The sequence below is a fragment of the Diorhabda carinulata genome, chromosome 7 (genome assembly GCF_026250575.1).
Source record: "Diorhabda carinulata isolate Delta chromosome 7, icDioCari1.1, whole genome shotgun sequence".
Classification (NCBI taxonomy): domain Eukaryota; kingdom Metazoa; phylum Arthropoda; class Insecta; order Coleoptera; family Chrysomelidae; genus Diorhabda; species Diorhabda carinulata.
In genome coordinates this window covers 12,293,254-12,320,170 of record NC_079466.1, presented here as the reverse complement: position 1 = coordinate 12,320,170, position 26,917 = coordinate 12,293,254, and the positions used below count along the sequence as shown (strand labels likewise).

At 28.1% G+C, this 26,917-nt stretch overlaps 2 protein-coding genes across 2 annotated transcripts; one reads left to right on the top strand and one right to left on the bottom strand.

Annotated features, from left to right (window-relative positions):
* Positions 1 to 858: 858 nt before the first annotated feature.
* On the bottom strand, positions 859 to 21,253 carry LOC130896422 (uncharacterized). Its single transcript, XM_057804487.1, has 13 exons — positions 20,950 to 21,253; positions 13,459 to 13,784; positions 7,483 to 7,776; positions 5,639 to 5,949; positions 5,213 to 5,353; positions 4,820 to 5,150; positions 4,366 to 4,755; positions 3,876 to 4,280; positions 3,262 to 3,816; positions 2,813 to 3,161; positions 2,262 to 2,756; positions 1,893 to 2,199; positions 859 to 1,745 (listed from the first exon to the last, which is right to left on the bottom strand). Exons 1-13 carry the CDS (start codon positions 20,964 to 20,966, stop codon positions 1,494 to 1,496), a joined length of 4,173 nt encoding a protein of 1,390 aa, XP_057660470.1. The 5' UTR covers positions 20,967 to 21,253; the 3' UTR covers positions 859 to 1,493.
* LOC130896423 (uncharacterized) lies at positions 7,490 to 10,583 on the top strand. The gene is made up of 5 exons (XM_057804488.1): positions 7,490 to 8,686; positions 9,411 to 9,649; positions 9,784 to 9,936; positions 10,170 to 10,193; positions 10,338 to 10,583. The coding sequence occupies exons 1-5, from the start codon at positions 8,507 to 8,509 to the stop codon at positions 10,471 to 10,473; spliced, it is 732 nt and encodes a 243-aa protein (XP_057660471.1). The 5' UTR covers positions 7,490 to 8,506; the 3' UTR covers positions 10,474 to 10,583.
* Positions 21,254 to 26,917: the final 5,664 nt, after the last annotated feature.

The following is a 26,917-nucleotide window of genomic DNA, read 5'->3' as shown; positions in this document are numbered from 1 at the left end:
GAAAAAAAAGTTTAGTACTTCGGTCATTTTGGAATGCTTCGATATGAAAAACTTTGATTGATGGTTTATTTTATTTTTTTATCGTTTTGTTACATAATAGAGACCAAACTAAGGAATATTGTTTAATCGATTATTCTTAGTTAGTTTATATCGATATAGCTTTATCTGCTGTTAATAGAACAGTGTGCGGCTAAAATGGCCAAAAATGTCTTCCTCAAAAAAAGCTATTGTCTATTGTAATTTTAAGGGAGCAAACGATTGTCATTTCGAGCTAACAAATTTTAGAGAAGATTTTGATCTAAAAAAAAAATGTTGAGAGTCGTAGAAAGACCCCTCATATTTAGTTAATCAACTTTATTTTACTATTTGATTTTAAATTAATTTGAAATTTGTTATAAAAAATTACGAGCTCGAAGAATTGACAATAAATTGCTTTAAAGAAACTGATAATTTTAAGAAAAATATTTTTTTTTCGCATTCTATGAGATTTTACGTGTGTGTTAGAATGTAAATCCTTAGAATGTTGAAATATATAAAAGAAAATTTCGTGAATATTCACGTAAAATATATATGTTATATATTATATGTGTTTTACGAATGAAATAAAATTATGTATTTAATTATTTCAAGTTTATTCATTGTTTTTGGTTCAGTCCTCGTTTTTTTAGTGAAATAAAAGTTTGAAACAAAAAAAATTTCGACTACATTTCAGAATTAAAAGAAATTCCGATCGGCAGCTTTTATTATGTTGCAAATTTTTGATTATACATATTTTGTACCAAAACAATGTAAAATAACATATTTTATCTAAAATATGAATATGAATTTAAAAAAATTATTATATATATATACAAATTATTTATACATTTTTACATGTTTTATTATATCTATATAGGATGTTCATAAATTACCTCTACTAAATCATTTATTTATTACATCAGAATTTTGAAAATCTATTTCTATTGCAAAAAACTTGATAATTTCAATAAAAAATAATTTCTAAATCATAATTCAAACGTGTTTTAAAACGGTTTTATCAAAAAATTGAATAAAATGTAATAATATTTATAACAAATTACATCTTCATTAGAAAATATTCGATTTTGAAAGACTTTTTCAAGGCACTATAATTTAAAATTTTTGTTTAAAGCATGGTGTATGTAAAGTATAAATAAAAACCTATTTTTAGTTGCAATATAAAAATAAAGATATTTTTTTGAATCTAGTACAATGTTTGCTAGTAAACATAATTCGAGTTTTATCCCGGATACGGACAATATCAAAAATTCAAATTTGGAAAACTTATTTTGTTTAGAATAGCCTCTCAATGTTCGAATGTACTCGTATAGTTGAATTATGAGAAATTCGCTAATTAAAATATTCTCTCTTTAGTTTTAACCGTTTCCAAACAATATTATAATAAAAAGTTTTTCACATTTACGACAATTATAAATAAGTCAGTCAATTTAAGATTTTTTCATTTATTGTTCTCTTCATTTCGCTAAGAAGGGAGCGAGATCGGGAAATTTGAATCCTCCTAAATTATCGGCATTGTCATTTTTGAATTGGGACCTTCCAGATCTGACATTTCTAATGGGGGATTGATTCAAATTTGCGTGGAAACTATTTTCTCCTAATAAGAATCCGCATTGAGCTGTACACACTTCGTCTCGAAGGATCGCTTCTTTGGACCATTCACGTAAAAGTTGTCGACAATCTGTTACCCTTAAAGAAGCGCAATTTCCCTAGAAACAAATAATAATAAACAAAATTATTGAAATTCTCTCCGCGCTGTTTATAAAATATACAAAATTATGTAAATGTAATAATTGCCAACTGTATTTGTAATTGATATGTCTTGGGTCTTTTTGTCAAAATGAATAGTTACTTACACCTTCCGCCGTACAAATGCAACTGGTACACGGAGTGGGAAAAGCGGATTGTCCGACATTAACTTGTTTATCTCCTATGATACAACCTTCTCCTCGAGGCGTTTCTTTCCAAGCGTTCAAATTTATGGAAGGTAACGAATGGCAAGGTACTCTCGGGTTAAGGAAATTCGAAGGAAGATCGAATGCCGCCCTCTGCATATCACCCTGAACGTCCATGTTATCGCAAAGTATTTTTGCCAAAGTTATTTTCCTTAATTCGGCTAATTGATTCTCGGTGAATCTTACTGCTGGATTTTCGTTTTCGTACCTAAACAAAAAATGAGTATAAATAAAATTTCCAAATGAAGGAAAATAAAAAATTTTACTTACCAAAATCTGTCGCATTTTCTTAATTGTCTAAATTGTAGAGCAATTATGCAGCCGAAGGTGGGTCCAATTAGACCTCCTTGTAGTGGTCTTTCGCTCATACCACCTGGGAATAAATCAATATCGTCGACGGTAGCGTAAATTCTTTTAAATCTGGAAATTATTTCGGGTGGAATTTCTCTAGCTAAATCTTCAAAGTTTGTGGCTCTTTTCAAATTACACAACGCTCTGTAATTATTATAAGAGGGAATCCCGTGATCTCTCGCCCTTTGAATATTAAGGGAAATGAGATCGACGCCGGAAAATGGAATTTTCCTATCTTCGAATAAATGATTGGTTATTTCTCCCGATATAAACTGATCTAGCGTTTCCATCGGAGTGGATACTAAACCTCGGATTATTTCATCGACCATACCTTCTCTCATCATAATATCGACTTTGAAAAAACCGTCTCTGAGCAAAATTGGCGGATTAATAATTTGGTACGAAGGACTCATGCTAAAAATATAAATAAAAATTATTCAAAATAAAATTGTTCAACAAATATTATTTACCGTGGAATATGCGGTCTTAGTAGTGAATGTCCTACTCTAAAAGCTGCGGTGGCGAATTCGTTAAAAATAGAAGGATTACAATTAGGATTATATTCCTTATAATAACCGTGAGGAAGGAGTTTTAATCCGAAGAGATTCATCGCGCTCCATCCTAAAATCCTCGGTAAAAATTCGTTGTAAGTTATATGTTGATGTTGCGCTACGACGATTCTTCTGGAATGTTCGAATATTTTTTCTTCGTTCCAATGCGGATTGATCTGTCTCAAAATATCCGATAATCTATTGTGCTCACGCATAAAAATCGTATGTAATGCCGTTAACGCCGGTTGCTCTGACGCTCGACCGTCACCTTAAAATTATACAAATTTCAAATTCACCACTACTAAAAAATCAATATTTGTATCAAATAATTGAAATAAAAAAAACTTAATTCGAGTTATATAATTTACCTGCTATAAAACATTGACCGGACGCTGATTTACATTCGGGATGATTGTCGCTCTGAGGTAGTAATTCTTTGCCGCGAACAGGATGAAGGGTGACGTTCATTTTTCCAAACGATCCTTTAAGTGTAGTTATAACGCAATGATTTTCTCCGTATACCTCGGAGGCGTCCAAAAAAGCTGTATTTTGATTAACTTGTTCTCTGGGTCCGAGTTTTTGTTGACCGGGTAAAGATCTCATAGAAGGGAAGCACATTCTTTCTCCGGACGTGATGTTTACTTCAGGATAGTAATGATCGCCGGGTGGTATCGGGAATGGATTACATTCCGGATGAACGGTTCTTTTACTATCGCACGATCTACAATCCGGTATAGATTCGGCAAAACCTTTATGAATCGGAGTCATAGTAAGATCGTGATCTAAAATTTGAGCAAATTGCATCGTCATTAATGTGTATCTACCGTGGAGGTTACTAATATCGGGATGTATAACTCTAGAAATTACTCTCGGATTCGGTAAAGGAACTCCCGTTACTCCAATCGATCTAGGTTTAGATATTCCTGAAAAAAATATTTTTTTTATTATAATTACGAATTTCGTAATATATTTATTGACTCACCGTCATCGTAAACGCTAGGTAATAATCGATTAAAAGTAGTTAAACTTTTACCCCAACTCGGATTTCTGAGATTATTACAATGTCCCGTGTAAGTTCTGAAAGGTGAGTTCGGATTACACGGACCGTTATCGTCGCATTTCAAATCTACTTCGAACGTTTCGGGAGGAATCAAAGTTCCGAGATCTACTTGTTGTAGGGCATCGCTAAGTTCGTCTCTAAATATATCCGCTACGGCGTTGTTGTCGAACAATTGTCGTTTTCTTCTTCTATGTACTAAAGTATTCAATATTTCGTTCGAAGCGTATTCGAACAGCAGGGACGTATTGGCTAATTGTAAAGCGCCTTTATTCGCTTTGCTAAAAGCCGCCGCTACTCCTAGTGGAGATTTAGGATTCAATCCACCAACTGTAATAAATAATAAGTAATAATTTGGTATAACAAAAATAACTTTTGTTTTAAGCGAAATAAAATTGGATTTTTATAATTGTACCTTCGTTCCAAACTTTATATTCCATTTTTCTTCTTTCCGTAACATCTTTTTCGGCTTTTTGTAAAGCTTCCATTAACAAATCTTCTGAAAAATCAGACATGTGATCCATTTCGATCCATTCGGTTAATTGAGGTAGAGGATGTTGCTCACAGGATATTCTGGCGTTTAAATATATGTCTTCTTGAACGAAAGCTTTTGGTTGTATTTTTTCCATATCGTCGGTATTTGCGCACAATAAACCGGCTACTGTTATCTTTTTAATTTCTTTAAGTTGATTAGTCGTTAGAGAACTAGGTGGTAGATCATTCTCGTACCAAAATCTATCGGTTTCTTTGAGAAGTTGAAATTGACGTTTTAATAAACAGTTAAACGTAGAACCAACTACGGTACCTAAAGACAAAATAATAAAAACATAGTTGTTTTTACGAAATATTTTATGTTTATTTAGTCTCACCCGGAATTGGTTTTTCTAACAATCCGCCAACTAACAAATCGATATCGTCTGTAGTACTATAAATATTTTTTAAAGCTTTAACGTATTCGTCCTTTATTCCATATTGCTTAAGATCATCGAATGTAAAAGATTTTTTGTTTGTCGAATTAGAACAGTACTTCAAGTATTTGGTATAAGAAGATATACCGTGATCTCTACCCATGTGAATGAATAAGGAAGCGGTGTCCCAATCTTTACGAACCGGTACCATTATGTGAATACTAGGCGTTTGAGCTGGTGTACCTATTAGTAAATCGATCATTTCGGCGAAAGTTTCTGTCGTTTCATTCATCTAAAAATATCAATTCATTATAATATATTTTTATAATATAATTATGTTTCATTTATACTTACGATACTACCCGGTAACATCGATAAAAGTACTGGTAGTACTGAAACTGCTATTTCATTAAAAACTCCTACTTTTTCATTACTCGAATATTTGGAAAATCTTCCGTGGGTTTTCAATTCTAATTCAGTATGAACGATCGATTCCTAAAATAGGTAATTTTTATATAAAACATAGTTAATTGTATTAAACAATCCAATGGTGTAGTTATTTAGTCATATCATCTTAGATCTTAGAAGAAAATTAAAATCAAACAGGAATATAAGGAATATACGTAGATAAAATTTCGATTGACGCAAATAAACATTTATATATATATATATATATATATATATATATATATATATATATTTATCGGAAATTACTCCGAAACGAGGATATAGTAAAATGTGGTTTTTACCGAACAATTTTCGTATTTTTATTTATCTTACCTCGCCTAGAACAATTGGAAGATATTCATTATAGGTGATATGCTGCAATTCGGCTATAACAATTCTCCGACTTTCATAAAATATAACTTCGTCGTTCCAATGTTTGTTCATTTGAGCTAAATTAACGGCAACCCTATTATGTTCTTTTAAAATTGCCGAATACAGGGCGTTCGATCTGCAAGCCGAACAAGCTGATACGTTGACGAGACCCGCGTCGTAGGTGCGAAGATTTTCAACTTGTCGATCTGTATTTCCGTAAATAGCAGATGCATCCAAGAAGGAAGTTGCCAAATTCATTTGCTCGCGATAATCTGAAAGATATATATATGCTGACTATAGTGGAATTGCTAATCATATCGAGAGAGGAATGAATTTAAGTTTCTTAATAATTTTTTTATGGAATAGTAATTAAATAATTGAAGGGGGAACTTGTCAATCATACAATACATATAATGCTATAATAAAAACAATGAATCCTCGTTACTCTCATAATGTTTTTCTATGAAACAAATTGTAAATTTAACTAGTTTTTAATAATATTTTGTTAATATGGTCTTATAACATTTTTCTAATTCACCGTTTACTAGCAATTTAAAACAAATTAGAAGATATTCAAGTGAAATTTTCCTCTACCATTATTATATCTCATCAACCATTCCTTCGGTGGTTCTATACGATATAATTTAGAAAATTTTGTATTTTACCACAAAATTAATTATAACTATAAATATCTTCTTATTTATGTTTCTAAATCTTCTTGATTTTAGGTCTCTTCCGATTCAAAATTAGTTTTTTAATAATTTTTGAAAGATATTGATATTGAACCTGAAAAATAAGATAACAAAATAAGAATAAAATCAAACTAGAATTTTGTTCTAATAAGAAAAATTAATTTTTCCTCAGTCCTTACATTTCAAATATTAAATTATTTGTAGTTTTATTAGAATTTACAAAATTATTTATGTCTTTTTTATCATTTATAGCTTTCTTTTTCGTTTATTAGATTTCGTTCCAAGAATTTTTCAATCTTTCTAATTGAATTTATGTTTTTTCAATATTTCATGGTTCTATTTTTTTTATCGTATTGATGATCTCTTAGTCTATTATCTAAATACTGAGATGTCTGCCCTATTCATCGAATTTAGTACATATTTGTAAGCTAAATGAGATCGCAAAGTATTAACAAATTTAGAGAAAGAAATATGTAATAGCATGTAATTTCTTGTAGTTCATTTTATTATCATTCAAATATAGTGAATTTCGAAAAGCTCATGGCTCGTTAATGCAGTTCTATTTTTTTTTTTGAACTTATTGATGATCTCGGAGTCTAATGTATGAAAAGGAGAATTTTTAGAAATGTATCACACGAAAAAGCTATAAATGATGAAAAAGACCTAAATAAATTCTAATAAAACTACGAATAATTTAAAATGTAATGACTAAGAACAAAATTAATTTTTCTTATTATAACAAAGTCGAAACGTCAAATTTTATCTATCTTTTAAAAACTATCAGAAAAAAAATTAATTTTGAAACAGAAGAGACCTAAAATCAAGAACATAAACATATCACAGGAATCTGTGATCGATCGCCAACAACTAGTTGATGAAGTGTTGTAAAAATTGCTTTAGTCGATAATTACTAGTATTGACAGCATCATAATCCTACAATTTTAACTGACCTTGTCAATAAAATAAATACCTTACATACTTTATAATAAACATCATGTATAATTCCAATATATAATTTAGTAATTGCATGATAGGTACTTTTTAATGATCCCACATTGGCATAAATTAAAATATATTAAATGCGATAAAAAAATTATTTAAATAAAACCTTACCGAATTCACAACTATCCATATCGATTGCTGGTAAAGTTCGCATATATTCTCTACATTGTCCGTTACCGAGTTTTCCATAACATTCTCCGTGTTTTTTATAATTGTCACTGCAGCAATCTTGACTTTTCAAGTTACCTGTACTTGCCAAATCGTGAAGTAGTAGCTCCGTCCAAGCTCCCAAAAGGGCCGTAACCGATTCGTGCTGCACTGCTGGATTATTTTGCAACGTTGAAGCTATTTCTATCGGACTGGGAAGTGAATGTGATGTGACGCTTTGCTTGGGTTTGGATTTATCTGAAAATAACAATGATATAGTTCAATTAGAATAACTATTAATAAACAACAATGCTAACTAGATAAATGGGAATCTCGCACACCTATTTTACATGTAATTAAAAAATCGGAGTCCAGATAATCTAGGTGTTCATTAGCCACGTTTGTCTGTCGAATTTAGATCTTGGTCTTGGTGAAAGTATGCCGGACAATTCGGAAGAGCATCTGTCGTGGTTATATTGGTAAAATAAAGTCAATTCGACGAATTTTCTTCAACTACTCCAAGTTTTTAAATCGCCTATAAATCGAATTGCGAATCGAGCGTTCTCAGGGTGTGCTTGGGGATCGAGCCTCAAACGTGTCGCAAAAACTTGGAAATTAGGATAAGAATTTAGAATCTAATTAACGAGCAGAAGCGTGGAAATTGAAAATTTGTCAACAAAATTAGATATGAGTATCAATTTTTCCACTGAACGCAGTCAAATTCGGATCCAATGGGCAAGTATGTTCATATATTATTATTTAAATAAATAAACAAATATTGAGGTAAAAGTAGAGGTGGTAACTTTCTGTATATCGTAACCTTGATACGCCAATGGTACGAATATTAGTAGTCCGACACTCGCCTACATAACTGTACCATATAAAATTATTTTCTGTCGTTTTAAATGTTTTACGTAAAAAAGTCGGACGTCGATTATCATCGGTACGATCAAAAGACGTTCTGTTAGATTATTTTATACAATCGGATATGGTTTTTTCCCCAAACCGCAATTCTTATTTTTATCGCAATTTTACATGTTTCATCGATATTATAACGACAGTTTATGATGTGAAACTCAACTCACTCAACACCATGGCTTCTGTTGGTAACACCTCGATCTATAGAATTGGTGTTTTCTTATTATTGTTAAACGTTCTACATAACGTGGTAAGTGTTAAAACTTGTTTTAAAAATTTCTTTTCAAAACTGGTTATTGATTAGAAAGCTTGGAATATGAATAGTCGCATTTAGTGATACAGTTATAAAAATTATAGACTTTAATCAATTATTCTCGTGGAATCTCTTTTTTTTTATTTAAATTACAATGTTTATATTTTCAATTGTATGTAAACAAACCTTTTATTACTTCAAACAAATACTTCGTAGACTAAATTTTTGTAAATTCAAAACTCGGTTCTAGTATTTTTTTGTTTACTTCATCTATTAATATTATTATAGTTTTGGATTCATAATTTTTTATTGATTCCAAAATTGATCAGGTGCATGCAAAATTCTCTGCGCAGAATCTAAAATCCATCAAAATATTGTTCAACATATTGAATAGCATAAAAGAAGAAAAACGCGATTCTGAGCTTTATTCTAAGTTGTTTAATCTATAATTACTTCCTCCAAATCGCAATCGGAAATTGTGATTATATTCTTTGATTTGAAAATTTAAATTTTTCACAATATTAACTGATTGAAATTATTAAAATTTCTAAAAATTTATTTGATTTCAACTAATATCTCGCATGCTAAAAATCGAGCAAAATAATAATTCATTTTTCAAATTATTCAATGAATAATAGAAATAGAAAAAATATCGTTTTCTAAATAAAAGGAAATGTCTAGCTTAAGGTGTTTGTACATCAATTTAAATTATTCTTTCCAGCGTGCCATCCCGCATTTTTCTGCTAATACGCAGGATTTAGTTCAAAGAGAAGTGGATATATCACAAGTACCAATTTATTTCGAGAATTATATACAATGTAGGTATCAAATATGTGAAAACAGTGAGGATTATCCAGAAGAGGCTATCACGAACGTTATGAAAAATACTGAAAATATACGAGATTTCTTTGGGGTTGTTTTAAATTCTTCAATATATGACACTAATATTTTAGCATCCAGGTAAAAAAGAACATGTTGTTACGTAAAATAATCGTATTTTCGATCAGTAATAACATTTTATACGTTTAAAAAAATATATTTTTTCTCGAAATCGGCAATTAATATGTCACTCGTCTGGTTTAATTTTTTTTTAGATTTGGTGAAGTAGGACCTATAAAAAAATTATGTTATACGGAATATAATGGTACATTTACTCCAAGAGTCCTTAGGAATGCCCAATTGGTGTGGAAATATATAATTAACATAGATGGGTATTATCAGCGATTTAGTGCACAAATTTGTAAAAAGTATGTGTGAATTTTAATTTGGGAATAATAAAAAAATTGCTAGAATCCTATTGTAAGTTATAAGTATATATGATTGGCTATAACAAGAATAGAAAAACTAACAAAAGGAATTTGAGAATCATCAAAATTTAAATCGAATTTTTATAATTTTACTCATTTTATATTTAAAAAACTATGACGCTAATAAGATATCAAGTAGATTTTAATTTATTTTGAAAATTTCTTTTTTTTAGGTACCAAGGCTCTAAAAAATCAGAGTAAGTTATTTTTTCTATATTGTACAATTAAAATAATAGCAATTACCGTTTTTGGTATTAATTATTACGTAAAAACAAAATGTGAATTGCAATCATAATAAAATTATATTAAAATTCAGTGAATTAATTTTATTTTTTTTTTAGTGAACCTTGCCCTCAATTCGGTTATGAATGTCGACAGAGTTACACGGAAGTTCATCTTCTTACTTATGAAGATGGCGTCGTAGATTTTGACAAGTTCGTAATACCAACAACATGTAACTGCATATGTGATTTATAGACTGAAGTGTATATATTAACGACTTTATTGACTTAAATACTATTTTAAAAATGTTTTCTCATTTTATATACAAATTTATTATTCATAATAATAAATATTATGCGATTTTATTTATTCAGTTTTTTTACCTAGATCCACTATGCACCCATCGGGGTAGTTTAATATATCAGATATATGAGTAAACTGATAATGTTTAGTTATAACAAATATCACATTGATACTGAAATTAATTGATTTCGTCACATTAAAAACGTGATATGCACAATTTATTGGATAAACTTATTTAGTCTTTTTCATCCATAATTTCGATTGATATGTGGGTACTTGAATTCACAATTCATTTGAAGTGAATCGTTGAAAAGTTGATTAAAGTGTCGTGGGCGTTTGGAAAAAAGCAGGAAAGTGAGCTGCTTGAGTAATTAGCTGTAAATACAATATTAAACGATTATTTATAAATTATGATTGTTAATTAGATGTGTTTTTCAATTAATGAAATTATTATGGTTATTTATTGTTAGTTTTAACAAATGAGTCCGTGTACAAAAAATATTTCTGAACTAACGCATGTTTTTACGATCGCTGACAGGAATAGGAATATTTTTTTCAAAACGATCACTGACTGTGGTGGAATTTTAAGTAAAAGCTGTTTTTTAAACCACTTTTCAAATAATTCTCGTCGCCGGAAAGATCCTTGACGATTCGGTTATTTCGTTTTTATATAAAACCACATGCTGACAAAACTTGATGCAATGTTTCTAAATAGGTATAATTGTATTCTGGATAATCTGCTATTTTTTGCTGAATTACCTGAATGTCACAGTCCTTTTATCCTTATATAAACTAAATAAATTGTCTTACTTATAGAATCTTGAGTAGCTTTTTCAACTGATTTCAGTTTTTTTTACTACGCTAATGTCTGACAGGAATATTTCGAAGAAATTATGTACATATAGCTCCGGCCAATAGAAATGCAACATTGGAGATGATGAGTTCATGTGAACTGACGGTTTACCGAATTTTATACGGGGAGTGAACGTTATATTTCATTTCTTAATTTATTTATGTCGTGCCGTGCGTATTTATGAAATATTGATTGATCCTCGTATAACTGTCTTATGCAATTAATATGGGAAAAACTATACTATGGGAAGTAATTAATATATCAAGTTATTTCATGATTTGTCATGTTGAAAATATATCAAATTTTTATTTGGATCTATAACTTTTAATATTTCTTCGACTTAAGACAACAAATGAATATATTTATAAAAAAAGCTCATTGCTGGTTGCATACCTATTAGGTATTGAATAAATGAATCGAAGTTACAATGCAGTTTAACAATGTAGATATCTACTCAATTTGTTTTTAGTTTAAATGAATCCCGTAGAAATTACGATTCTCAATCTTCTCTGGAGTGTTTCATCCACAAAATTAAAATATTGTGAGCCAATAAAGATAATTAGAGCTCAAATTTGACGAAAATTTTTTTTTTCTCAAATAGAAACAAGTATTTACGATGTTTTACACTTCATATAAATAATTCAAGTTTGTAAAAAAATGTTTTATATGATTTAAAGATTAAAAAAATTCAAAAATATATACATATATCTATTGTAAACTGGTAAAATATTCATTGAAACGGGTCTGGTTAATTGGTTCTACCAAGGCCATCATATTGATAAAAAAATTGCCCTGTCTATACATTACAAAACATGGTTATTTTGCAAAAGCGTATTTTAGTAATCGACAATATCGAATAATCATAAAACGAAGCTATAGAAATTGAAATTGGTAAAATAATGTTTAGAAAAACTGGAAGAAGATATTGAAAAATTATTTATCGAGAAATTGGAAACATAGTCTGCAAAATTAATCATAATTTGAAGTAAATAGAACCTCGATTAGTATAAATTAAGGTTTGAAGTCATCCACCGAATCCAATAAATTTAGTGCTGATTTCGTAAACAATCGGCTAGCCGAGATGTATAATATTCAGGTATGAATGAACGAAATCAATACTATTTAAAATTTTAACCTCTATGGAGAAGAAATTCGAGAAAATCTACAATTTCCAATCCAATCGCATCTGGTTCACTGTCGTTATTTGTGAGAAGATGTCTTCCGTGATATATTGATATTAATATTCTCACAGCAGTTGCAATATTACTAAACGTTGATATATTTTTTTACGTTTTACTTCAGCTACTTTTTATTTACGCTGGATTGAAGCAGTTGTATTGGCCGGTAAAAATTTAGATATATATTCAAATGTAATTGTATGTTGTTGTTGTTGTTTCTGATAATCATTAATAATATCTTTTGTTAAGTTTAGTTTTCTATTACCTTTTTTATTTCTATCTTATTGTCTAATGAGTTTCGAACATTTTACAACATGGTGTTCTCTCGTTGTTGAATGAATAGTTGTAGATTAAGAACGATTTCGCAACACTGGTTTCGCCAATTGAGGAATAGTTGAAGGTAAATCAACTTGACTTTCTGTCAATGATACAATTAATATGAATGTCAATTAAAGAAATAGAACAAACAAATAACGAAATGGATTTTTTGGTACAGTTCAATAATGTTTTAACTGACGTTGAATAAAATTTTCGAAAATGTTTCTCGTTATGAAGATTATAAATTGTAATACGTGCTCGCATATCTATGGTAGTATTTAAAAAAGTGGTTTTTGATTCCTTTTTATCTGAATTTTCTGAATCAGTCAGTTTATGTACGACTCTGTGATATTACGTGGAGAGATATTTAGTTGTAAGGCAACTTTCTCATCAAATAAATGTCGAAATGCATAAAGATGTGTATTTACGATATGTGAGGTTGTTTGGGTGAAGAAAAAAAGTATAAGAAGAAATGGTCGCAATTACAGCAATTTCACCCATACAGATTTTGTCGAACTTCGAAAGAGAAAGTGAATAAGCTATTATTATTTATTATTATTACCAATACATTCAAAAATGAATACTTACTATCGGCATAACTCGGAGGGATGAGTCTCAAAAATGTTTGTCCCCTATTTCCCCATTTGGGATGTCTAACATTGTTGCATTCACCAGAAGGTTTCCTAAATTTCATAGGAGGACATGATACAGTTTCTTCTTTTTGGCAAAATGAAATAGACAATTTTTCATTTAATATGGCTTGTCTTTCGGTAGCTAACGCTTTTTGAACTATAGGTTTTAAATCTTCGGGTAAAGTTCGTGTATATTGGGTTAAATTATATTCGTGAACTTTCAAAATCGATTGACATCCGATTAATTTAGGCAGCAGAGTCAATAATAACAGTAGAGGAAATCTGAAACAATAAGAAAATATTTTAGTGATGATATATTTCTAAAATAATCTTTGGTTTAACGACATCCGTGTGTAAATTATTCTAAACGTTTTTCGTCATACATTCTCAATAATGCAATAGATCGTGTCGTTATGTTGAATTGTTCGATAATTATCTAATTGAATATATCAATTCACGAACAAATTACAAAAAAATGCTGCCTGGAAAAACCTCCATCCATAAAAACTATTATTTACTTAGATAATTATTATACATTGTAAATTAAAGTATAAAGAAAAAATCTTATTTATCACAATTGTTTTGAGAGATTTGAGGTCTTGTTAGAGAAACTGAGAGTGGAATGAAAAACTTTTGCTTTCGATTCGGTTTAGTACTTTTGATTTGTATTACGCTACGCCGATAGACGTAATGCGTTACGCTCGATGATTATAAATATTATTGTTAGATTCATTCTGTGTTTATATCTGTAAGAATAATAATAAATTCTTCTTTTTACATAACTTTTATCGGTTAATTACACACTTGAAATTAGAAACTAATAGCCTGCATAGGTAGGTTAATGTGTTACCGTATTTTTACCTCATTGAAATGAACAGTTATTACATACTTCATTTAGTATGTTTATATAAAAAAGTAATAAAATCAGTCGATTATTTGTTACATTAGTCAAACGAAAAAACTATTATTGAGATAGAAAAAGTTCGAATCACGATCGAAATTGATTAATTTGCTTCATTTTCAATATTTAAGCTGAGATTATTTTAATTCAACTAGAGGTTAATCTCAAAGCTTCCCAAAATTTACTATATTTGATTGTTAATAAGAAATTTCTTTCTCGAAATTTGTTAATACATTGCGATCTCATTTAGCTTACAAATATGTACCATATTCGATGAACAGGGCAGACATCTCAGTATTTAGAAAATAGACTAAGAGATCATAAATAGGATAAAAAAAATAGAACCATGAAATATTGAAATAACATAAATTCAATTATAAAAACTGAATCTAATACACGAAAAAGAGAATTTTTAGAAATGAATCACACGAAAAAGCTATAAATGATAAAAAAGACCTCAATAATTTTGTAAATTGTAATAAAACTACAAACAATTTAATATTTGAGATGTAAGGACTAAGGAAAAATTAATTTTTCTTATTAGAGCAAAGTCGAAACGTCAATTTTTATCAATATTTTAAATATTATTAAAAAAAACTAATTTTAACATAAAACACCTAAAATCAAAAACATTTAGAAACATAAACGAATTTAAAATTTGAGGATCTAGGTAAGCGTGGTGGATTAAAAAATAAAATAAAAATCTTTATAAGTTTCCTTTCATACTGGGTTGCATAAAATTTAATTCATTTCCGATGCAATCAAATCCAAAAGATTCCAGAAATTAGAACACAATTTTACAATATATTATTTATCTATTCTATATGCGTCAATAGTTACTAAATATAGAGGTGCCAGTATAGGTATTAAGAAATTTTTTTAAAAATGCTTAAATTCGTATTTATTGTAATTGAAATTGGTCAATAAACATTAATATTGTAATTAACTATTGTTAATAGTTATTGAAAATCTATTTAAATTTATAGCTTCGGCTTTATGAAAATTACGTCCTTTAGAAAAGATGAATCCTTTCATTTCGTATTATATTCTTTATCGAATCTTACCGAGAGAGCTTTGTTGTGAAATTAGATCAGTACCAACCATGAAATATGTTAATGTTTTTAATGCAATCGATTATTCTCTTTGTACATATCGATCTAGTAACAGTTTTTTGTACAACCTGTTAATCACGATTTTGTTCGTTGGTATATTTTTAGATAATGGAAAATTACGAAATTAACTATAGTTACGGTCTAATTTATAAGTATTTTTCTAATAAAATGAAAATTACATCGGAAATAATACGATTAGTAGAAGGGTTAAGGTACATAATAAATAAAATATAATAATTATATAACAAAATAATCGAAAAGTAAATTTTTTTGCGCATCTCACCATAGAGATATATGAGATTGTTTTTGACTGTCTCGGGATAAATCATATTAAATAACAAAAACGAAAGTGTGAATTACAATTCAAAACCCATAAAAATTCAAATTAAACCGGATATAAAATACTTAATATAATATATATCTAATAATTTCAATCATTATAATGTTTTACATAACCAATATTACCATTTAATTGTAAAATATGAGGTTTAAAACGAAATGTTTTTCTAATTCTTCTTCATCTAAATGATGAAATTATATCATTTTGACATTAAAAAAATTAGCAAAAGTACAATCATATAATAATGAAAATCGGAGGTTGTGAAAATAGTATTAGCAAAAAGTGCGCAATAAATCATTGATGTAGTGCTAATTATTAAAAACATTTTTTAGTTCAATTATCAGTACAACCATATACATCTCCGCTTATATTGATTCTAAATAAAGTCATTATAATATTATAGAAATGGAATTGTGATGCGACCATGGAGGTTGTACTCATAAACTACTGAATGACCTTCGTCGTCTAAACAGATATTATTATGAGGATGTTCTTGTACATAGTTATTCCTCGTCTATATATACATGAATTCAAATGTACAAAAAAGGTTTCAAAAATCAATGAATTTAAATAAATTTTCATGTTTGATATAATCAGAACTGGAAATATTTTTATTAAGGGGTTCAACTAGTCGTCCTTGGGTACGTAGAATATATTTAGTCGAAAAAATTTTGAATAAAGGAAATGATTATTTTTAAAATGAAAATATAGTATCTTATAATATGGTAGCATCTTAATTTTATCTAAGAATTGATCTGATGTATCTAGATAGTTCATTTTACGAAAAAAAAAAAAATTACAAACATTGATTCAGCTTCAAGAGAAGCTAGTAAATTTGAATTTATACCATAGACAAACGTAACCAAATACATGTTTACACATTCGGCGATTTTTCTACCGTCGATAAAATCAAAAATAATTCTACGTATTGCAATTTTATTTGAACTTACAACTGTCGGTTATCTTAGTCTTGGAAACATTAGATGGAATGAAAATTTTAATTAGATTTCGTTTATTCGTGTCAAGTTCTTAGGATTTCATAATTTGTAACGAAACGTGTTGGTATAATGATGTATCTAACAATAAAATTAATTAACGTTATAAACTCGATACAAAAACTATTAATCCTCGTTTATACAGTGCAATAATTATTTACAAAATAATTATTTATTTCAACCTTAAACGTAAACACACAGAGATTGTGTAAACCGCAAAACGTGTAGGTTGTGTGAAAAAATAATCTGCACAACCTACAAGGCAGAACAAGGACACATGTTTTCTTTAATTTAATATATATATATATATATATATATATATATATATATATATATGTATATATATATATATATATATATATATATATATATATATATATATATATATGTATATATATGACCACTGTACGAAGAAAGTTGCCTTGAGTGAAAGTTATTCGAAAAATTTTTAATCGGCCCAACTTTGGATACAGAAACTGATTGTTATGACAGACACGTTGAAAAATAAAGATTGAACCAATGATTTAATTATTTTTAATAAATTCCACATTGAACATTCAGTGAAACGATTTCGTGATATTATATTATTATGAATATGGATAAAATTCGTTTATAATCACGTAGAACAACATAAAGATGTGTATTAAAACATAATTTTCTTTTGTTGTCTATTTATAAACAAAAGATTTTATTAAAGTTATTATTCATAGCCATAAGTAATCAATTATCGTTTGTACGTTAACCTTTACTATATTTTTTTGTTGTTTTAGAAGTTAACAGAAGAGTTTATGACATCAGATATTATTACATCATATCGATAGTTTTTCTTGTAATCAGTAATTGCCTGTTTGAGATCGATGATGTATGTATATATGAATGATACTTATATTTGACCAGAAAAATTGCTATACCCAGTATAGCTAAATACTTTTCAGATATTTAACGATGTATTGATATTTTTGAAACCTTACAAAAAAGATGTTATATTGAAAATAAATATGGATGGAAGACAGAAAGATAATAAAGAAAAATATGCGTGTACATAATTCTAGAAGATATTTTAGTCTAAACGTATTACCTATTGTAAGCATTTTTATATTTTAATTCGAATTTCGCGCTCTAGAAAGGGAATTTTGAGAGAATAGGTTGGTAACGCTGATCGAGACCTACGTCAGATAGATGTAAACATAATAAAAATAGAGATCATTTTGAAAAAGTTTTTTTGAATTCATTCTGGCCATCCAAGAAAGAAGTTTTCACTATATGGTATATGGTATATATTATGGTTTTAGATACAATAAATAAAGCCTGTTGAAATTTTTTAAATAAGAAAATTTATCTTTCTGATAATTTCATGAACAATTTGTTCCTATTTGCAAATGAAAAATGTAAAAATATGCAAAATTTCTTTGTTAAAATCGGAATTTTCTTTGTTTTTGTTAACTTACCAGAGAAAAACTCAACCTTCAAGTTTTTAAGGCGTGTAGGAAGGTGTGCTCCATAGATATTATCGTTTTTTTTTAATTTCCTTATAATCTATATAACTACCTTGATATTTGAAATATCTGTTCTGTTGACAAATATTTCTGTATAATTATAAATACATACAAATTGTAGTACAATTTTGACAATTAATTTAATGTTGGTATATACTTTTTTAAATGATTCGTCAGAATTTTGGAAATAATAGTAGTTTATCATCAAATTCCGTCGATGTTGTCACCAATGATATCAATTACGTAATCAGAAAATAATTTATTCAAACTAAAAATGAAAGTCTATAAAAATCTAATGTATTCGTTGCGTGGTGCACGTGTATTCTTCCTAAAGAAGAAAGTATTCAAATTTTATATAATTCGAAGTAAACTTGTTCAATTACTAAACTAGGTTAAGTTAGGAAGCTTGTACAACATTCCAAGCAGCTACCTAGATGATTCAATAACAAGTAGATATTTCGTTTTATTAAATAATCAAATAAAATTTTAATACGAGAATACAGATTCCAGTATATTAGATCGTTTTTTACCTGATCGCATCAGTAACTTTTAAACAATAATAATTCTTGATTGATCTAACTTTTTCTATTAATATCAATTCAATTTTCATTTACCCACGATAAACCATCAAAATATTGATAGAAAAATACCTATAGGTTAACAGATTTCAATCTTATTTCATTTCATATAATGAAATTTCTCAGAATTAATACTAATTAATATATAATAAGAAATTTCAAAGGCAAAGCTCATTATTGACGATCTCAGTAGTCTTTTATTATGACCTATATTGTATGTATTATTCGATTGTGTAGGTGCTATGGTATGTGGTACATTATGGTACATCGTGGTACTAATACTTCAACTACAGATCAGTTTATTGTTCGTTGTTCTAGTAGAGAAAAAGTGTACTTTCGATAAAAAGCGGTACTGTACAGCTGATGGCAAGGACAGACACGTGGAGTTTTCAACAAAAAACTTAACTTAAACGGCATGTAGCTATTTAACGATAATAAATACAAGAATGGTCACGGAAGTACTAAAAAAACGCATACAACCGCTTTATCTATTTGTAATTATTGTTGAAAAAATCTAGCATTTTACACTTTTACACAACATTTTTATAGATATTAATGTGAAGCAACGTTGAGATTTTATTATATTAGGTACTTCCGCATTCTTTTAGTATTGAATGCTAATAGCTTCTTCAGTTTTTTTTATAAAATCATGAACAATATTATATAATATTAATTTTTAACGTAGTAAAGTGTCAAGAACAATGTTAAATACTTGTACAAATAGAAAAAAATTCATTTTATATGTTGATTCTATAAATTTTTTCAAATAATACAAACACGTAAATGGAAATCAAGAAGTTATAAAAAGATGGAAAATCGTTTTAGCTCAAGTGATAATTTACCTTACATATTTGGTCATTTCTTCATTTATATGTGAAGAAAATATATCGAAACTTTCTATTAGACTAGGTGCTTGGACTGCGTTGTAAAAAAGAAAGAGAAAGCAATTATCTAATCAATAAAATATGCGTCTACATTCAATACTATTGTTTTTTGCCACGGGCATTTCGGATACTATTCGTATTGTTTTTTTTCCAAAAATACGGGTGTTTAAATTAACATTGAATATGTTGATTCAAGATAAAAAATTTTCGTTACTAGTAACACAGTTTCAATATAATGGAATTAAAAAAACCATTTTTCGAAATATGCGAGGATATATTTGTTTTTGAAAAAATTAATCTCATTTATATTAGAGATTAAAAAACTTACTCCCAAAAGATGTAGAAACGATATTTTATGACCTTACAGTACCTATATAAGAGCAACGTACTAAGAACGATTTCACTTTTAAAGCGACTCAAGAATTTAGAAACAACCATTTTTGTATCGAGTCGGTTAAACTAGTAACTAGTCTAGAAAAATATTATATTGTCATGTTACTGTAAATAATACGAAACATTATAGTATGTACATTATAAATAATCGAAAATTTTAATATTTCGGAAAGTTTTTAATGATAATCACTTCATTATTTAAACCATTTCAGAGGTAGCCTTAAAGAATCCGTCTATGATATAAACGATAAAAAATTTTTAAATATATTAATACATACATTTATACTAATATCTAAAAATAGAATAATTTGCATTGACGGTTTCTTCTTTGAATCATTTTTGACTCTAACAAATCGTAAAATGTGCGGATTTGCGTAACGTATTATAAGAATCTCCCATAAATTCATGGTAAATTCTTTTCATCTTCATAATTTATTATTGCAATCATTTAAACGGTCTATATATAGCCACAGGTTACGCAAATTTGAACTTTTTCTATTTGTTTTCCATTTAATTTAGTTGGTTACTAATTTTAATTATAAAGTAAAAGGTTGCGTAATTTTTATCAGGTGAAATAAACTAATGGTTAATGGTTTTTATGTACTTATTCTTTAATAAAATGTAGTTTATATTTTCTTTATACTATAATTTTGAACATTATGAAATCTGTACTGGTTCTTCATAGTTTTATTTCTTTGTTCTTTTATCTTTACACCATACCAATTAATTCAATTAAATAAAAACTTACCTAAGAATAAAACCCATTATGGCAAATATTAATGTAGTTTCTCAGAATTTCATGAGATTGTCACTACATTTAGTATATACTAATACCAAAAACCGAAATATTCAATCAAAATAACACAAATGATTTTGTTATTTTTCTTAATTTCAAATTCACGAGGTATAGCACGACTCCACGGAGATGTTACCCACGAGCGCACCGACTTCCACGGTTAAGTCAGATTGTTTGGCAAATTATTCAGTTAACTCACCGGAGAAAGTAAGAATAATCCGGAGACACAGAAATCAGTGGCAACAAAACTATGTATGCAGCGCGGCATCATAATCAGGAGATGTTTTAATAGTTGCTCCCTCTCTATGAGTGCTCGTGAAGAAAAAGTTACGATTATCCGTACGAATTCTTTGAATTTTGTTATTTTTCGTTTTGAAAAACCTTGGTAACGAGATCCTGGTTCTAAATTAACACATTGTTTTTTATTTACACGATATGTCATGAACTAAGTGATTGTTTTGAATAATATTATAAATAGACATTAACACAAAAATTGATATTGCAATCGATTAACAAAACATTTGATAAAAATCAAAAAAGTTCAAATTTTTTTCTTCTTATCAATATATAACTTGAAAACTTTGAAAATTCAACCAGCTCAATGCATAAAAATATGTTTTTATTCTTCGATGGAATAAAAAGAAATGAAAGCACAACGTCAAAGTTATAAATGATATTGAATTTATTCAAACGTTTATTTACAAATTTTGATGGCCGCTGACTTCGAATGTCAGCATGCCCTTGATACTGGACAATTGTATAGCGTAATAATCAAGACTTTGGGGCTACAACTTGATATTGAAGAAAGTGCTTCTTAATTTATCTCTCTATAATTATTTCCTATGTCTCGACACGTCTTATATTTATGACGTAATTACTATTTATCAGTTTGAAAATTTCATCTAAAAAAATTTTACTCCGACCTTTTTTTATTATAAAATTTGACAAACGTAATAATAAATATTTTTATGGTAGATAGAGAATATTACATGATCTTATCATAATTAAAATTTTCGCAGTATTTATGTCGACTTTATCAATTTCGAAAATCAATTTTTGGATAAAAATCTAGAGCAAAATTTTCATATTTTAAGAATGGTCAACAAAAGGCGTCGTACTTCGATGTTTACTATTCTTATTTTTCTTACTCCAGTTGCCGAATCGTCGAATTATTTATCATTTAATATTTTTGGAATTTTAGAAAACAATTTGATTTGATTGTTTGAGCAACCGCTTTCGTTAGATTATTTATTGCTGAAATATTGAATATTAGCATTAAAAACTAATTATTTATTATGTCACGTTTTTATAATAAATTCAACTTTGGATGTGTCGCTGAGTTATTTTTTGGAAATATTAAAATAGAATTATATTTTAGAGAAGAAGAAAATTTGCTTTATTGTTATGAATAGTTTATTTTCCAATCAATCAACATTTCTAATTGTTATCACTTGATTGAAATGGAAGAATTAGTTTGATAATTGCATGAAAATCGTAGTAATATCCAGAGGAATCATAACTTTTCCTATTTTTTTGAATAAAATAATATTTATTAAAAGTATTGATGTGTTAAAAAAATTGTAATTAATTGACACGCCCATATGTACGTTTCCTTCAATCCCAAACGATCATAGTTTCAATAGATAAGATAGGAAATTATTCACTTTCTCTTGAGTCATTTGATCACAGGGGCGTATTCAGAGAAGATCAATAGAAGTATTTCTAAAAAACTGAATACCCAACGGATGAAATTAGAGTCATAAATAGAAAAATAATCTGAAATCCGAAAAAGTTTTAAATTTAAAGTGGTTTGTATCAAGCAATGATAGTTATGGGGTGCCATTATTTTTCTTAAAATATTAGCAAATATCTCTTTCCTTTAAAACGAATTTCATTTAATTTTGTTATCCAGAAACATTTTATTAATTATAAAAAAAGGACGATTATTTAGTATCTTATATGGGTTAGTCAGTGGTATAAACGTTCAGTCAGTGGCATACAAACAATCACATGACGTAACCATCAACTTTAACCGCAAAAGTGATTGCACCAAGGACGGTTGGTACGAACATTCTACTTATATTATTAATAACTATGAATCCTGAAATATAACAGTCCAGGTTTTTCCTGATATAATCTTTTCATTAACTATTAATAAAGTCATTGGAAATTTTGATGATCAAAAATGTTTCTTACATTTGGTCAAAATTAGTTTAAACAAAAGTTTCTTTCCATTATTCAAGTTTCGATCGCTAGGTAAATAATTTTGATATTAATTGTAATAATTAATTCAGTTTATGGACGTTAGAGTTAAGGAAAACCATCTCGGTGTATCAAAAAGTGTATGTTTAAAGGAAGCAAGAAAATTAAAAAAAAACGCCACAAACTATTAGATTGAGATATTAAAGCCCTTATGCTGTGTTTTAAAGTTTCTTATTTTGGGTGCCTATAGCAAAGTTGCAATTTGACTTCATTATTGTATTGTGTTCGTTGTGTTATTGATGAGTTTCGTTGGTTGTGCATTTGGATTATTTTTTTATTTGAGAATCTTTGAACTTGGATATATATTTCATTTTTAAGGTAAGTGGATATTATTAAAATTAATATACATCACTACTCTCTTAGTTAATATATTCAAATTATAAGAGACGTTAGATGTATAAATGCTACAGCTTACAATTTCGAAAAAAAAAACTGTATATTTAGCGAACTACTCACTAAAATGTATTTATATAACAAATAATCACTTCTTTACAATTTTTTAGAAATGGCTGGAAATAAATGTGTTTATTTCAAGTTTGGACTAAGTAATAGATCAGATCCTACAATTAAAATGTACAGATTTCCTGTGAATGACCCTACAAGATATCAAAATTGGATCATACACTCGGGTGAGTTATTCTTAAGACAATTATTTTTCATAAAGGAATAAAAAATAGTGAATGTGAATAAATGACTGTTTACAAATGTTCAATAAGTAGGTATTTAATTATCGTCAATGAGGATATGCTCATTTATTATAATTATTAGTCAATTTAAGCGATATAGCATACTTTAATCTCGAATAACTAACATCACTAATGATTATTCTTAAATACGTTTCTGTCGTGGATACTCGTTTTGATTTTGTCAAAAAATGTACTGAGAGGTTTACTTTAAACATTACCTGATGTTTTCGATATAAAAAAGAACTTTTTTAACCAATATAATGTCCCTCCATAACATAATCACCATAATCATTTTGTTTAAAAGTGTAGTGTTATTATTGTTACTTTATTTAATATTTCTGTTCGATATTTTCTAATAAATTCATTTACTAAAACTTTGAGTGTTTTATTTAGTTATCTAATATGAAGGATGCAATTACCTCAGAGCACCGTGATTCCTGACGTTTATGCCAAAATCTAACAAGTTTTTTATTTACATTCATTTATTTCAATTTATTCATTTCAATTTATTCATAATGTTCATTCATAAATTCACATTGTATTGAAAATACAAAATTTTAACTCATCCTACTCTATTTATATTGAAATCCGTCTGTTCACAATTTAACTGAAAGTCCAAGTATTAGGTATAATGCCAAAGATGTTTATTGCCCAACCGACCTCTGACCTGTTAGAACCTTCATGCTAAAAAATTATCATCTAGGTATCTTTAGAATTATAAGTTCCGATTATCGACGACGGCATTTCTTCAAGAAAGGACATTTTGCACAATTGAAGAATTCGATATTGTATTATGATACATTTAGTATATTTCATCTCGTTACGTTTAAAATATTTGTATAGTTAGAACTTTTTACAAGTTAATGTTTTTGATTTTATCAAATATATTAATACAGTACGAAAGCGAAACAAAATAAAAAATATTTTTCCCAGGAAGAAAGTGGAAAATGGATAAATCACATAAATCAACTGAAAGTTAAAAAAAAACGTACAAAATAGCGAGGACTTATTTTTTCGCCTTTTTAAAATAACATCAAAATATGAATGTTTCAAAAATATATTCATGATCGAGGTTCTGAAATCGCAAATTCATTTTATTTCAGTTACCAAAGGAAAGTATATATATTTTATATACCTTTGTGCAATGATCCTTCTTTCTATCCCAAATTTAAGTGATTAACAGATTAACGAAAAATTATTTGTTTCAATTGCTAGTGCTACACGAACTCATTACAAAAATCTTTTTTTTATACATTGAAATTGGTGACAAATAATTAGTACTGAGATTAAGTTTATTTTCGGTTCGAGATGAATACATGCTATAACATTATTAGAAACATGATATTTCAAAATACGCCCTATCTATCTATCTATTGTAAAGATTCCTATCGAATAGGTAATTTGTGTCACTTTCGTAATAAAAAGTAAAGTCGGCAACAATGTACTGTCGGTTCGAATTTTGAAGATAAAGAAAACTTCACATTTAGTTGGGATCTTTCCAAAAAAATTTAGTTGTTGAAAATAGTGCTATTTATTTCAGATGGCACTAAGCTACGGGTCATTTTTATGGAGAACGAGCGTAAAAGTAACTAGATGGCGTGCAAAATTGCCTCAAATGGTTTTAACATTGTCACAGTTCTACTATCCTATTCTTTATACAATAGTAATATAATTCATTTTTCAACCGTGGACTGTTATATGTTCTCACATACACCAATATAGTAATGGTTGCATACTTACAAGTACCTAAAAACAAAATTTCATAAATCATTGTGGGTTGGAATATAATGATTTGAACTTTAGAAAAAGTGATAGACATTCTAATAAAAAAAAACGCGGAAATTCTAATAGCAGAGAAGATTATAAATAATTATAATTAGGAGTATCAACCATAAAGTATTTCATTTATTCATTTCAGTTTCAATTAAAAATTTATTATCGACTTATAACCTTCAAATCTAATTATTACTTTATCGTTTTCTAGTTTCTAATAAATAAATTGTAGATTTCTAACCATATTTTCTATAATATATTTTTTTAAATAAAATATTGTTTCTTGGATTATACATAAAAATACGGAAAGGAACCGTTCTCCTTATATAGAAAACTGACTTTCACTTATCGTGATTACGTCACCTAGAAATTATTTATCGTATTGTTTGTGTGCCACTGGTTTAATTTATTGCAATTACTGCGTATTCGAAGTCATCTTGAGTAATTTTATTTATGTACATGACGGTCAAAAAAAAGCCGTGAGCAGCAGAGCTCCATCACGAAAGTCGAATTTTTCGTCGAATGAAGAATTTAACTGATACACAATCAAATCTTTCCATAAAATGAATTTCTTGGAAATGATATCAATTCTCAATCTTATTTCTTTATATGGCAAATTTGCTATTCCTCAATAACTTTTCATTTCACAAGTTAACTCTCTCTCTCGAATGAAAATTCATAATTTCCTTGAAAAATTCGACTAAAAAGACAAAATAATCAGTGAGTTTGTGATACTTTCATTTGAGTTATTTGAGTTACGACGCTTTGATTTGCTTAAATAATGAGTAAATAAGTCCTCGTATTATCTGACAAATACTAAATGAGGTCTCCAGATGAAAAGAGGATTCAATTTATTGTTTCGTTAGAATTTTTATAAAATTAACTATTCATAACCATCATAAAAATAATATCAGTTTCCATTGTGTATGAAACTCGAAAAAAATAACTATAAGCATATAATATATTTATAACGAATTGGTAATAAAGAAATTAATTAAATGCAACTTTTACAAGATAGAGTGTTGTTTAGAAATCTGATTACGAAACTTTTATTTGGTTGCAACGAATGAAAAAAATGAATTTGTATAATTGTCGAGAATATCGATATCTCTTCTTGGTATTTGATTTCAAGAAAATTAACACTGTACTTCTTACCTAAAAAGAATTATATTTTAAGATTTCCTGTTAAAACTGTCCGA